General features: G+C 38.5%; 2 protein-coding genes across 3 annotated transcripts; one reads left to right on the forward strand and one right to left on the reverse strand.

Moving 5' to 3' along the window:
• Positions 1-9,461: 9,461 nt before the first annotated feature.
• Positions 9,462-12,122, forward strand: LOC110174175 (ubiquitin-conjugating enzyme E2 G1-like). 2 transcript variants are annotated; one of them, XM_055154038.1, is made up of 6 exons: positions 9,462-9,642; positions 9,942-10,044; positions 10,134-10,231; positions 11,129-11,307; positions 11,389-11,485; positions 11,570-12,122. In XM_055154038.1, exons 1-5 carry the CDS (start codon positions 9,600-9,602, stop codon positions 11,473-11,475), a joined length of 510 nt encoding a protein of 169 aa, XP_055010013.1. In that variant the 5' UTR covers positions 9,462-9,599; the 3' UTR covers positions 11,476-11,485; positions 11,570-12,122. The 2 variants fall into 2 exon arrangements, with proteins under 2 accessions (XP_055010013.1, XP_020795892.1); XM_020940233.2 differs by having other exon boundaries at positions 11,730-12,122.
• Positions 12,123-12,420: 298 nt separating this feature from the next.
• Positions 12,421-13,789, reverse strand: LOC110174189 (actin related protein 2/3 complex, subunit 3). The gene is made up of 4 exons (XM_055154039.1): positions 13,633-13,789; positions 13,426-13,552; positions 12,759-12,853; positions 12,421-12,670 (listed from the first exon to the last, which is right to left on the reverse strand). The coding sequence occupies exons 1-4, from the start codon at positions 13,750-13,752 to the stop codon at positions 12,608-12,610; spliced, it is 405 nt and encodes a 134-aa protein (XP_055010014.1). The 5' UTR covers positions 13,753-13,789; the 3' UTR covers positions 12,421-12,607.
• Between the last annotated feature and the right edge of the window lie 11 nt (positions 13,790-13,800).

The following is a 13,800-nucleotide window of genomic DNA, read 5'->3' on the forward strand; positions in this document are numbered from 1 at the left end:
TCAAACAAAACACAACTCCAGGTATGTTTTTGATGAGGTAAAAACATTATAACATGGCTTAAAGCTTGCAAGAGTCTATTTTGAGTAGTACAGTACCTTTAAATTGTTATGACAATGGTCCAATGTTTCATCACTCTGAAAACCATGGATAAATAAAGCTACAGTATGGGACAATGTCAAAAAAGAGATTTATTCAGCCACTTTTAATCAATCATGATAGTCCTGCTTGTGCTCATATCCGGGTCGAAAAGGGGGTAGAGCAAGGATGTTGTTTGTGAAGGATGAGTGCGTTTAAATCAAACTACGATGTAATCAGGCATGCAGGGTGCAGAGCTGTCCCCAGGGGATTTAAAGCTCTATTATTTAAAGCAGGGCATATCAATGTGAGAATAAAATACACTGGTGAGGATTATGCAAGACACTCAAGTACCAAAACAAAAACAACAGCAGACTACTAGACCAGTAATGACCAGGCAAAGTCATATTCAATAGCGTTCTAGAGCTTGAAATCTCGCATGGAGGGTATGGGCCTATTGTGAAAGTTGAACGCAGATGTTTTGTAACTATAAACTGCCTCAACAAACTCACTTTTTATGAGAAAAGCCTTTACCATATAAATATATTTCATAATGCCACAACATTTTGACTCTCTTCAGTTTCTATATTTTTTATACAGAGGGATGACAGTCTGGTCACCTCTGTCACACCCAAAACCAGATTCAGACAGTACAATCAGATATTTCAGTGGCACATGCTCATCTGTCACCCATCAGTTTGAACAAAATGAAATTTCTCTCACATCAGATTGGCAGAGTTTAATGCTTTGCTCATGATTTCATATTTTTTACCTTTATTTTTTCCTCATAGCAGCCATATTCGTTTTGGCACAGACAGACCACGCATGTCTCTGATTGGCAAATTTATCTGTCAATCACACGCCATCTGAGCTTGCAGAGATTGAGCGATGACATAACTCATAACTTTATTTTGAAGTTTTGGAAAACAGTGTATTCTGGATCCCTGGTGACTATAATAAACTTGCAATATACTGTATGCTTTTTGAATTTTCAACAAAGTGCACCATAGAATAGTGACCTGACAAGCCCTCTGCCATCAAAATCAAACAGTCAGGGTCTTATAGGCACAAAGTTAATCGCTTTTCATTAGAGGGTTCTGGCTGCATTTTCTTATATTCTTTACCCTAAATGACTTGAGCATAATTTCAGGAATGACCAACCAAGAAAATGTAGGAAATGCTGCCATCCAGACCAAATATTTGTTCATTTTTAATACAACAGAAGATGCTGTTTGCTTCTCTTCTGCATTTATTACACTCCCCAATCATCCTCCCATTCAGTAGCAGTTTACTCTGTCAAAAGGTTTCCCTAAAGCTAAAACTGCTAAGGTTAAAGTGTATCATCCCAGGAAATTTGTCCTGAAAATTTGTCCCTCCTTCAATGCCGCTGTGGCAACCTGACAAGCATTACAATGCAGAACCCAGTGGCTTGGTCAGGACTAGAGCCCGACCCATATGGATTTTGTTGTGGCCGATATGAAACTGATATAATGGGAGTTGGAGCTGCCGATGGCCGATATAATCACCGATATATTTAGTGATGTAAAAAATTCACTGTAAATCTTGAATTGTTTAAAAAAACTTAGGTTTGGCTCTAGTGGATTCTAAATTGGGTTTATTTAGGCAACATTTATTGTTATTCTGACTCTTTACGTCATACAGTAGATTGGCCTAATGGCATTGATACATCACATTCTAGCTACTAGTGATGGGTATTCCAGTTTTTTTTTTTTTTTTGGAGAACCGGCTCTTTTGGCTCGGCTCACTAAAGCAGCTGGCTCTTTCGACTCCCAAGCGACTCTTGAGATTGTTTTGTTGCAAGCAGAACTAAACCAAAACTGAACCAGGACTGAAAAAGGACTAAACCAGGACTAAAACGGATTTAAACCATGTGTAAAACAGGACTAAACCAGAACTGAACCAGGACTGAAAAAGGACTAAACCAGGACTAAAACAGATTTAAACCATGTGTAAAACAGGACTAAACCAGAACTGAACCAGGACTGAGTGTCGGGACTCGGTCTCTCCCGCACTCAAGCCCAAGATTAGTCCTGGTTTATTGATTTTATGCTGAACTGCAGCCAAATATGCACATTTTTTTTAAAAATCCTATGCACACGCAGATTTCTGAAAGTTTCGTTTTCAGCCGCTGCTGCTGCTGTCAAACTACGGGTCTACATGCGGCATGAAGAGAAAAAGTGAGAAAAAGAGAAAACACGGCTTCCAATAAGAAACATGCTCCTGTTGTTCGCTTCAAAGAGCCGGATCTAAGAGCCGCTTCGATCGCGACCGACCCATAACTCCTGGCTAGTAAACTATCGCTTTTAGCCTTTAGCTGTAAAAACGTGCGCGCCCAGTAATTAATTATATGCATAAATGTGGATCATTCACACGTCTATTCACAGCTCATTTACATATCAATACTGGTCCAGTAACAAATATACGGCCAATGTAGTCACTTTACAATAGACCAATAGAAAACAGCCTGTTTATGTGTGGGAGCTACAGCAGCTAATTGCTAACAAAACCTAAACTAGCTTCAAAGTCGATGTATTTCCAACACTCACCGCTCACACAGGCTCCTCCTCACATCACAAGTCTGCACTTATAAATGTCCTTTTAATCCAGACTCAAACCGATTGTCCGAAAAAGAATATAATCTCAGTGTTGCGCACCGCTGCGGGTGTAAACAAACACACGCGAGTGAAGTGACGTCACTCTGGTGGTGTGTTCAGGGACAGTACGGACACAGACACAGACAAATTACACCGTAGATAAATACTGATGCGGAGCCACATATTAGGACATTTATCTGTCTGTAAATTGGATTAAATGAACATAATGTGGAGAGTCTAAGCTTTATAACGAGGTATAACATGCCCACGTGAAATATCGGCCCATATCAGCAAGCATATCAGCTGATAACCGATATGTCTCCAGGTGCCCATATCGGTTAATAATATCGGCCAGCCGATATATCGGTCGGGCTCTAGTCAGGACTACATTAGCTGGAGGATTTTCTAAATGCTCTTAAGTAATTTAAACAAACATAATTCTTTTGTAAAGCCTACTGAGTCATGCTATTGTGTTATTTATTTATTTTAAATATGTGAATTTTAATGTAAAAAGTACCAGCAGACAAGAAGAGACAGCTGGAAATAAGGTCAGGTAGGTCAGCCCATTCATTTTTGGGCTACTTTTGTCTACATTTTTTTTTTTTTTTTTATTATACCTGGAGATTACATGTGATCATGATTTACTGAGATGCATTTGCTGCTGTATGCATTAAGAAATACAATCTGAATTTGAGAGCTAGGTTAGGTTAGGTTTAATTTATCTCCTGATGGAGAAATTTGACTCAGGACAGGGGTCAGTGAGCCAAGCTGGCACCACCTAGTGCCTCCACTCAGTTTCATTTATCTTCAGCAACTAGGTCAGGAATCAAAATACAATAGATAAAACACCCGGAAGTGCAGGTTCGGGCACCAGCCAATCAGCGAAAAGTGATATATTCAGTGTCGTCAACGATTCCTGAGATCGAGGATTTGAAGTTGGAACAAAGAGAATGTTTGATGAATTTCATCAAGGGGAAAGACGCTATTGCCCTTCTTCCTACTGGATTTGAGAAAAGCTTAATATACCTGTTAGCCCTGTTAGCGGTGCATTACATACAACACAACCAAAAAGCAGCGATTGGTTAAATGATAAAAAGTACCTGTCTACCGTCGAACTGACAAAATGTAATGCTGCAAGGTCAGACGGTTTCCACGAAGTGAAACAAAGTAAAACCGGCTGATGAATCAGGCTAGGGGTCAGTAGCATTAACATACAGACATGACATAACAAAAGAGAAAAGAAAAACATGGAGAACTGGACAATATACAATCACACAGATTGACACATCTGCATAATCAGTCCATGTCAATTTTATGGACTGTAAGAGTTTATACCAGTTCATTTTACTTAAGTAACCCTGTATCTTCTCCCAGACTGCAGGAGCGCATGAGAAGGAACTCTGCTGATCTTCAGAGCCTGTCTCAGAAGTGACTGTTCAAAGTGTGGGGCAGTCAGAGTGGACACCACCCATGATGTTACCAGACAGTTTAACCAGTATCTATTATGCAATCTTTCTGTAGGTTTATCTCATGGACTGTAATTGTTAAACATTTCATCAGCCTACACCATTTTTTCTTTTAGTTATCTTTATAGTAGTTGCGTTATGTATAACAGACATCTAGACAATGAATTTACCCATTTCTTTTTAGTTGGCGATAATGCGGCACTTTTTATCAGCAAATCCACATCCATTGTCTAAAAAATCCTACTCGCTCCTTCCACAAAGTCTTACCAAAATTCAAACAGTTTTGTCTTTTGTCTGAATCTTGCCAACTTATTTCTAGACAGTCCCAAACTACCCAGAATTCCCTCACTAATCCTCAAAGCTAATGCTAAACGCAGACGGAGCAGCTCTCTCTGGTCGAGGCAGAACTGTGATCTATCCAGCTCAATGCCTATTTTTGGATAATAAGCCTGTAAATCCAACACTGATAGCATCATTGTAATGTACTCTCTCACAATCACACGCGTCTGAGCCGGGGAGGAGAGATGGGAGAAGCCATCTTGTAAAATTGCTTGAGCAGTTTTCCCCAGATAATCAGGACAGAGGGATGTTGGACAGTGGAAGTCATGTTCTTATCTTTGACTCTGAGGGAATCACTGGCAGAGCAGGATAGGCTCTGTTCTCTAAGGCTCAAAGACTCGCAGTAAAGTGCATGCTCAGCACATTTCTGCAGACACAGAGACAGACATGTGTGTTTTTTGTCAGAAGTATCTAAAACCTGATACTAATTGATATTAAATCTAGTAATGAAGCTAGATACTAATGAAGCTAGATACTAATTTGGGCAGGTATCATTACTAAAAGTCAGATTTACATAGCAGAAAAGAACCTTGAACAGCTTTAGAATGATATTTAACTGTATCAGAACAAGTATAAGACCACATAGACCATTATACGCCCATGGACCACTATGGAACCTACCTGGACAACTGAGGGATTACAAAGATGTGAGATTGTATGGTACGATAAATGAATGTTCTACAATTTTATGTTGAAAATCACATTCCATTGTCTAAAGCATCAGTACTCCTTAGTATCAGTACTGAGTTAGAAACTGTAGTACTGGGACGACACTATGTTTTTAAGCTTCATTCATATTTGTAGAGGGCAGAAATACATGAGTCACACTGCCCTCTATTGAAAGGAAAAGGTTAAACATTAACAATGTGACCCAGAGGAACACAGTGTAATGCAGGTATAATCTATAAGCCTTCTTTCAAAAGTTGTTTAGGCTGGGGGTTCATTTATTTGTGTATTTAATCTTGCCTTCCTGATGACACACACATGAACATACATACTCATATGTTTCAATGGTTTTCAGAACATTACATTGACTTACATTCATTTACTCTAACTTTCATTATAGTCACTAGTCTCACCTCAACCTAGTTTTTGTCCCCGTAGGAGGGATGTCTGGGTCTGTCCAGTGTTTAGACCAGACACACACAGAAAATGCTTTTTTTCAATTTCAGTATTTTTAAATGTAAAAGCATATATAATTGCATTTATTCATATATGGTGAAAAACTTGTAATACAATTTTTACTCCCTTATTAGGGAGCTGAGCTGAAAGGCAAAGCTCTTGATCAATCTTAGTTCCTACCCTCACCTATGGTCATGAGCTCTGGGTAAGGACCGAAAGGACAAGATTGCAGATACAAACGGCCTCCGCAGGGTGGCTGGGTGCTCCCTTAGAGATAGGGTGAGAAGCTCAGTCACACGGGAGGGGCTCGGAGTAGAGCCACTGCTCCTCCACGTCGAGAGGAGCCAGCTGAGGTGGCTTAGGCATCTGTTACGGATGCGTCCTGGGCGCCTCCCCCAAGAGGTGTTCCGGGCATGTCCCATGAGAGGTGTTCCGGGAGGTGGCCCCGGGGAAGACCCAGGTCACACTGGAGGGACTATGTCTCTCGGCTGGCCTAGGAATGCCTTCGGGTCCCCCCGGAGGAGCTGGAGGAAATGGCTGGGGTGAAAGAAGTCTGGGAGTCCCTGCTTAGACTGCTGCCCCCGTGACCCGGCCCCGGATAAGAGGAAGATAGATAATGGATGAATGGACAATTTTTACTTTCATTTCACTTCTTACAACTTTCAAATGTGTATCTCTAAATGTAAGGATTATTTTTGCTATCCACCTGCAGTGTCTTGCTTTAAATGAATCTGAAGTACACCAGTATGACACACTGCACTTGAGAAACTCCATAAAATATCCATAAAACAAGCATATACAGTAGGACCATTGTACGTGCACAGTTTCTAAAAAGCAGCAATCTTCCGTTCCATTGTGCATGTTGAAGTAAAGAGGAGCGGGTCAGCAACTCATTCACTTTCCCGCTTTAATCAGTATCAATAGTGTAGTGCTGTGTGCCTCCCAGCGCCGCGCAGCACTGAGACAGGCCCTAATCAATGCAACAAATTACCTGCTATTAGCCACTGACCACAGCTTTGTATCTTTTCACTGTGCTTTAGGTGCACTCGGCAGGCTGCAGCGCTTTAAACATCAATACCATACATCAATGCCTCATGATATGTGATGTAATAGCACTATTACTTTATACAAATCCCATTGCAATAGTGTAATGTTTCGTTAAAAACAGCTATGTCGTTAGAGCAGTTTTCTTGTAAATTGCTGGAAGGAGCCATGCCTTATTGCCACACATTTGGGATATAATATTATGCACACTGACCACAGTGCCATCTGCTGCCTCTAGAGTAGTGGTCACAGGTTATGGAGGCCTGTAGGAAAATGCAAATGAGGTACATAGATAATCATATGTGAATACAGACAGCCCCAAAATAGTGTAATTTGAATTTGAAAAATTCCAGTGTGAAAAATAAAGAAAAAGAAAATCTCTTACTTGCACCTTGACAAAAGTAAGTCTGTCACAATCACAAATTTTGAAGTGCTATATATTTCGCAATAAAATATAGATGATAAGTGATAATACTGAAACTAATTTATGTCACTGTCACAATAACCCTAAAGCAGAATTCTCTCAAATCTATTCTAAATAAAATAACTGTAAAAAGCATGAATCTGAAGAAGAAGAAGTGATTAGTTTGTATTTATAATCAGTCATGGAAGTTACTTGTTGACCCTAAACTCCTCCAATCTTATGCTACTACAAAAAAAAAAGCAAAAAATCCTCACTAGCATGCAAAAATGTACACAACATATATACTGAAAAATATATTGTTCCAGTTTTCCCATAGAGAATGATAAGTCAACATAGTAATTATTGCATTATTGTATTATTATTGTACTCACAAATCGAATGCCTAACTGTGTTTCATAATCTGCACAACTGAATTCATGATAATGTTGTGCTGTTTCTGCAATTTCATTTAAATTGTCAACTATTCTAGTGAAGGCTGTGCCATCTGCTGTCTCCACATCTCCCAGATGTTATTACTCGCCTGGAATGTTTCGCAATATGGTAGTCTATTAAACTTATGTATCTCCATGGAGACAAGTATGCTACCACAGAGCAAAGATAAATGTAGAGAGCCGACCCTGCTTTCAGAAGGAATGAGTATTTGTTAAGCTATTTGAGGAATAAAAACTATTTAAATTACATAACTTTAACCACAAGATTTTAAAGCATATTTTAGCTCATTGACATAATTTCCTCTTGATAATGCCAAGAATGTTCAAGATGCAAATTTATAATTGTCAGTATATGAACATACAGGCCTAGTGGTCAGAATGAGTGTGTCCAAAACTATAGTAACCATATATGACAGCATAGCACCAGCGCCTCTCCAGTGCAATGTTGAAACTCTTTGTGATACATATTTGATTATACACAGACTGCCTCCTCACTGCATTCAAGATGGAAGCCTTTGGGCAAAAAACAAACAAGTCAGTAAAAGACCGGAGGTGACTGTGGTGCAGCTTGAAGAAGTTGGTGCGCGAGTCAAAGTTTGGAGAAAAAAAGAGATGCAAAATGTGCAGCTATAATGTGGAGGGTGCGCCGAGACTGACAGCCTGCCAGAGTGAAGCGATCAGCAGGGATTCAAGGGAGCTGTGCTAAATGCTTAGATTGCACTCTGACTGGAGAGGCAGGGAGGTTGATAGCCAGTGGGCAATAGTTAAAAATATTCTAAACAAAAAAGTTGCTACTTTACAAGTTGAGATTGTTGGAGGAAAGATGTTTCAGTTATTATAAAAAAAGATGCATTCTGAGATGAAGTCAGCATACAAGGCATGTTTCTATTTTATACTGCATTTTATACTGCAGTTGTGTTGTTGAGACCTGTTGGAACTTTGCAGCCTTGAGTAACTTGTATGCAAATAGCAATAGGCCAAATGGTCATCAGCGTGATAGATGTTATCATAAAGCAGGTCTATAGGACAAGTCACCCTCATGCTTCATGGCTCTGTCCACACAGGCTAAAGGATCATGGAATTTAAAGGTCCTATATTACACAAAACCGACTCTTGTGAATTTTACGCCACGCTATAAACATACCTGGAGTTGTGTTTTGTTTTATTAACACATCTTTGAGCAATCCTTTATGTCTGTCTACATCTCCAGAACTCAAAATGTTCTATTCCACCTTGTGATATCATGTAGTGATAGCTTTGAATTTAACAGAGACCCTTTTGTTCAGTAGAGATTGGTAATTCCAGGATTGAAATAATCCAAATGATTCAGTGTGTGAAGTTTAAAAACACAGTGCAGGCCTTCCTTTATTACCACATGACATCACAAGGTGGAAAGTGTGTCATTCATATGTTGTAACCATATGAATGAAACAAAATACAACTCTGGTATATTTTTGATGAGGAAACAACAGTATGACAGATATCTGAAATATCCAGATATTGGCCCTTTAAATTTTGAGAAAGAAAGGTTATCTTTCCCAAGCTATTGTGCTAATTGTGCTAACTAGTTTTCCCATTAACTGTCTATTTTTCTATTGATCCATTTGTGTGCAATGCTCTTTCCAAACTGTAAGAGGCGGTCTTTACTAAGTAAAACAATTTCTTTCTGCAAAAGAAGAAAAAAACTGTGGTTTAATACGCCCAGCGTTTTGTCTCTTGGGCATCAAGTAGTCAGCAGGGATCTTTTTTTCTTTCTTTTCATAACTCTTTATTTACTTTTATTTCAATAAAATTATTATTGTACGTACTTTTTACTGCAGTTTGCAACATTACTGAATTAATATCGACCCTTAACATAGATTCATTATTGTCTATGAATCTATGAGTAAAGTCTTATGGGGAAAACAACGGGCAAAAATAACGAGAAAGTTCCAGTGAGTAAGTTACCTGTTACTCATGTGGTTTATCAGAACTGACAGCGAGTCTCACACTACGGAGGAAAAACGTGGACAATAACTTGCCGTTTTGCGTTATTTTTCAGTAATATTATCAGTTTGACAACGAGTCAAATACCAAGCGAAAATGACAAAACAGTCCTCATTGTTACTTCGCAAACAATTAGCAGGTAAGTGTGTAAAAGTTTGTTATTTCAAAGAGAGCGCGACGAATAGTGACAGCCTACAAAACTTATTCAGGTATTTTGTTACAATTCTGTTCGGAATTAAACTTGGGCCTATGGTTTCACTGTCGACTACATGTCACACAGTCAATGAATGCGTTATTTCCACGTGGTAAGGAACAAAAATACATGTGAAACTGCAGACCCGGGCGCCAGACAGATGGACACGTTTCTTGCGCAATCCTTTTCCACTAAAAAGACTAACTTCGACAATATTCATCTTGCTTTGTAACTTTTGTGTTTAGAGCTCAATAAGAATCCAGTGGAAGGATTTTCAGCCGGTCTTGTGGACGACGAAGACATCTACAAGTGGGAAGTGCTGATCTATGGACCCCAGGATACATTGTAGTGAGTTCAAAGCAAAAGCCTCTTCTAACAACATCTTCATTTTGTGTGCAGTTAAAACTCCTAAAACTTCTCTGTCCCTCTTTTTACAGTGAAGGAGGTGTATTTAAAGCATCCCTCACCTTTCCTAAAAACTATCCCTTGAAACCCCCCAAGATGAAGTTTATTACAGAGATCTGGCACCCAAATGGTAAGGGTTTCAAAAACACAAAGTCGTAAAGCTATGTTCTGTAACTATCTTTTTATTATACTATATTATTAAGATTAGGCTATGTATCATAATATAGTTCAAAGTTGCCAATTACACCTATATATACACCTATAGTAATCATAAAATTACCACACATTCAGACTTGGTGTGTGAAGTGTCTTGCCCAAGGATACAACAGCTTTATGCGCAGGTTACAACAGGAAAGATTGGATGCAGCAGAACTTACAGTATTCTTAGGATTGATTAAGGTTAGATTTATGAGTGGTTATCAGAGTAGCAGATGTTTGAGATAAATTTTTCAGGAACTGAATATAGCCTGCGCTCTTACCGTTTTATAAAATGCGCTGCAATCACAAATCACACTGGGCTACTGGAGCTTAAACTAGCAGGTAGAGCACAAATATAGGTTTTTCTCACTATATGGACAGGTGATGCCTCATGTGAAAGAGTAGAACCTCCAGAATTCACTCACTGAACTGCGGGGGCTGCACTAACACTGATTCATGATTGGCTGCAGGCACTGGAGTTTAGGTAGTGACCATTCAGATCAGAGAGTCGTTTTAGGTTTTAAACCAAATGGATTTCAGCCTTGAAACTGGCAATCCAAATGAGAGACTCATGTGAGGATCATTATGCTTTCTGATTTGATAATAGTCTTGAGAATCAAAGCACCAAATTATAACATGTTGCATCCTGTTCTGTGTTTTTGTAAGAATAAATCAACATTACAATTGTTATCAGAAAGGTCATGTTTATGAGATTTAAAATGGTAATTTTACATTCAGTTCCTAGAAAACACTGATTATAGAACTACCGTGCTTTTGTTTTTCAGTACCTACAGTAATTGATGTTGTGATGCCATTGTTTTTCTCCTAGTGGCTAAAAATGGTGACGTGTGCATCTCCATTCTGCATGATCCTGGTGAGGATAAATACGGCTATGAGAAGCCTGAGGAGCGCTGGCTGCCAGTTCATACAGTGGAAACTATAATGATCAGTGTAATATCCATGTTAGCTGACCCCAATGGAGACTCTCCTGCCAATGTAGAAGCAGCGGTGAGTGTTTTTGAAATATACTATGTGGTGGTGTGACGGCCACGTGAAGGCCACTATAATGTAATCTTTTTGTGTCTACAGAAAGAATGGAGGAAAGACCCAAATGGAATCTTTAAGAAGAAGGTTGCTCGCTGTGTTAGGAGGAGTCAAGAGACTGCTTTTGACTAGAATCTTTACAGTAAGTCAAATGACCCCCCCCCCCAAAAAAATCACAATGTATGTTATGTACTATAGACTCCTTACTCATGTTCTTTGTTATTAGGTTCTTTTTTTCAGACCTAGAGTGTTATTTCATACCTGACAGTTTCGACTGCTCACTAGCGTCTTCCTCAGAGTGGTCACGTGAAAAAAAGAACCTAATAACATAGAATATCGGAAGACCAAATGAATCTCATTGGACTCCTTACTCATGTTCTTTTTAGGTTGGAACTTGACAGGAACAAATGACGTTGCACTTTAATAAGCTCTCAGTGCCAAAGTGGAGCGTCTGTTTGTTACAATGTGTTTTATTTTCTAATTTGAGTGTGTGAAATAATTTATTGCCATTTTAAATAGGATTATGTTGTCTTCTCTGTGTCCACACTACTATATTTGCCTCATTTGATTTTTAAATGCAGTGTTCTCTCATTGACTTGTTCAAGTTCTTATTTATTTCATTAATTTCACTTTTTTGTAATGTATTTGTATTTTTAAATTCCGCATTGAGCCATTCACACAAGAGTTTACAAAGTCTTTTGTATCTTTGTTTGGTTTTTCTTTATTGTTATCAAAGCCTTATGTCTTAAAGTCTGTTGTCAAATAAAATGCGAAATGAATGTTTGATTTCATTAGTGGCATATAGAAACCAACCATGGGTTTAGACTTCATAAAAGTTAAATGCCAGCTGCACTTTGTTGCACCAACTATTTTTAATAATGACAAATACATGTCAATTATATCAATGGATATAGGCCTGATGCTCATCTCCATAAGTTCAGTAGTGGAAAACAAACATTAAACATGTACAAATACCTTTACCATTAAATAGTAATGTATAGCAATGATTTTTTTCAGATAAAGCTTTATTACAGCAAATAGTATATTTGTCTCCAAGACATATGCAAAAGGACAAACTTTCAAATTCACCAAGATCCATAATTTTATTGCATTAAGTACCAGCTCAATATGAATAACAACCTTTAAGAGACATTTCTTTGAACTTATTAGTATAAAATCTGAGAAAACAACAGACCCCAACCCCCATATTGTAATCCATTCGTTTTCCAGGTGTGGAGTAGAAAAAAAAAACTGCCCCGGTGACTTACTGACCAGGAGCTGATAAACTTTTGTTCATAAACTGTTTTTTGACAAAGCACACCCACCACTGAAAAAAAAAAGATGCACAAAGCCATATTATGGAACTGCGGTGTAATAAGTATTGAGTTAGCAGACTACTGAACCATGCCCCTCACCTTGCTGGGTTTGTCTGTCTGAGGATCAAAAACACGGTCACATAGCCTCAGGCCAGTCTCCTGTCGGATCTGCTGAAGGTATGCCCGCATGGTCTCTGGAGGATCAACAAAAACGTCATGAAAAATGTATTACACACTATAATACTACACAAACTACTCAAGTATTAAATCAAGTATTCATGGATATCACCTTCCTGTTACTGGAGACATACTGGGGACTTTTCACCATTCAAAAGATACTATAGTTTTAAATTGTTAACTGCCATGGCAACGGCCCTAATTTGTCATCATTCTGAAACCAATGCATAGCTTGTGTTCACATAATACAAAGTGATGAGCTATATAAGATTTACTTTTGACTGAGAACAAGATTTCTGATGCATGAATGATGAATGGTGCGCCGGTTTTTGTGGAAAATTATCTGTATTAATTTGAGCTAAGACATTGAACTGTGTGCCATTGTTTTTTTGTTTTGTTTCATGTGGACAACCCAAGTAATTACGGAGATATTAACTATAAACCAGATCATCACATTGCCAATCGTACAGTTAAACATCAAATTCCACCACAGACTTCTGTTGTCCTTGTCCTTCAGCTCAGTTTTAAGCTATAGGGATTCTAAAATGCTGTGATGCTACTTGAACCCAATGAATGACAAAGTTCTTACCGTCCTCCTGCTTGTTTGCGGGTTTTGCATACATTGCATTGAGAGGGAAACCAGGCTCTCCGGGAATAGGAAAGTTAGTAATGCCCAAGGTGTACATCTCCTTTTCACCCTGGCCCCTGGAGCTGCACTATAAAACAAATATAAAAATATTTTCATATTTAAGAAGACACCTAGCAATGTAATGTGTACTTAGAGTGATCATTTTACCTTCTGTAGTTTCTTCAGACATTCAGAGATGTAGAGAGTGACATAGATCAGTGTTCTATCGGCCTCATTCTGAAGAAGAAAATAAAAACAAATAAATACATCTATTTTGAATACGCACATTAAAAACAATTTGAAGTGTTAAAGTGTTATGTAAAATACAAAGCAGTA

The sequence above is a fragment of the Boleophthalmus pectinirostris genome, unplaced genomic scaffold (assembly GCF_026225935.1).
Source record: "Boleophthalmus pectinirostris isolate CB_2022bp ecotype Guang Dong unplaced genomic scaffold, ASM2622593v1 HiC_scaffold_18, whole genome shotgun sequence".
Taxonomy (NCBI): domain Eukaryota; kingdom Metazoa; phylum Chordata; class Actinopteri; order Gobiiformes; family Gobiidae; genus Boleophthalmus; species Boleophthalmus pectinirostris.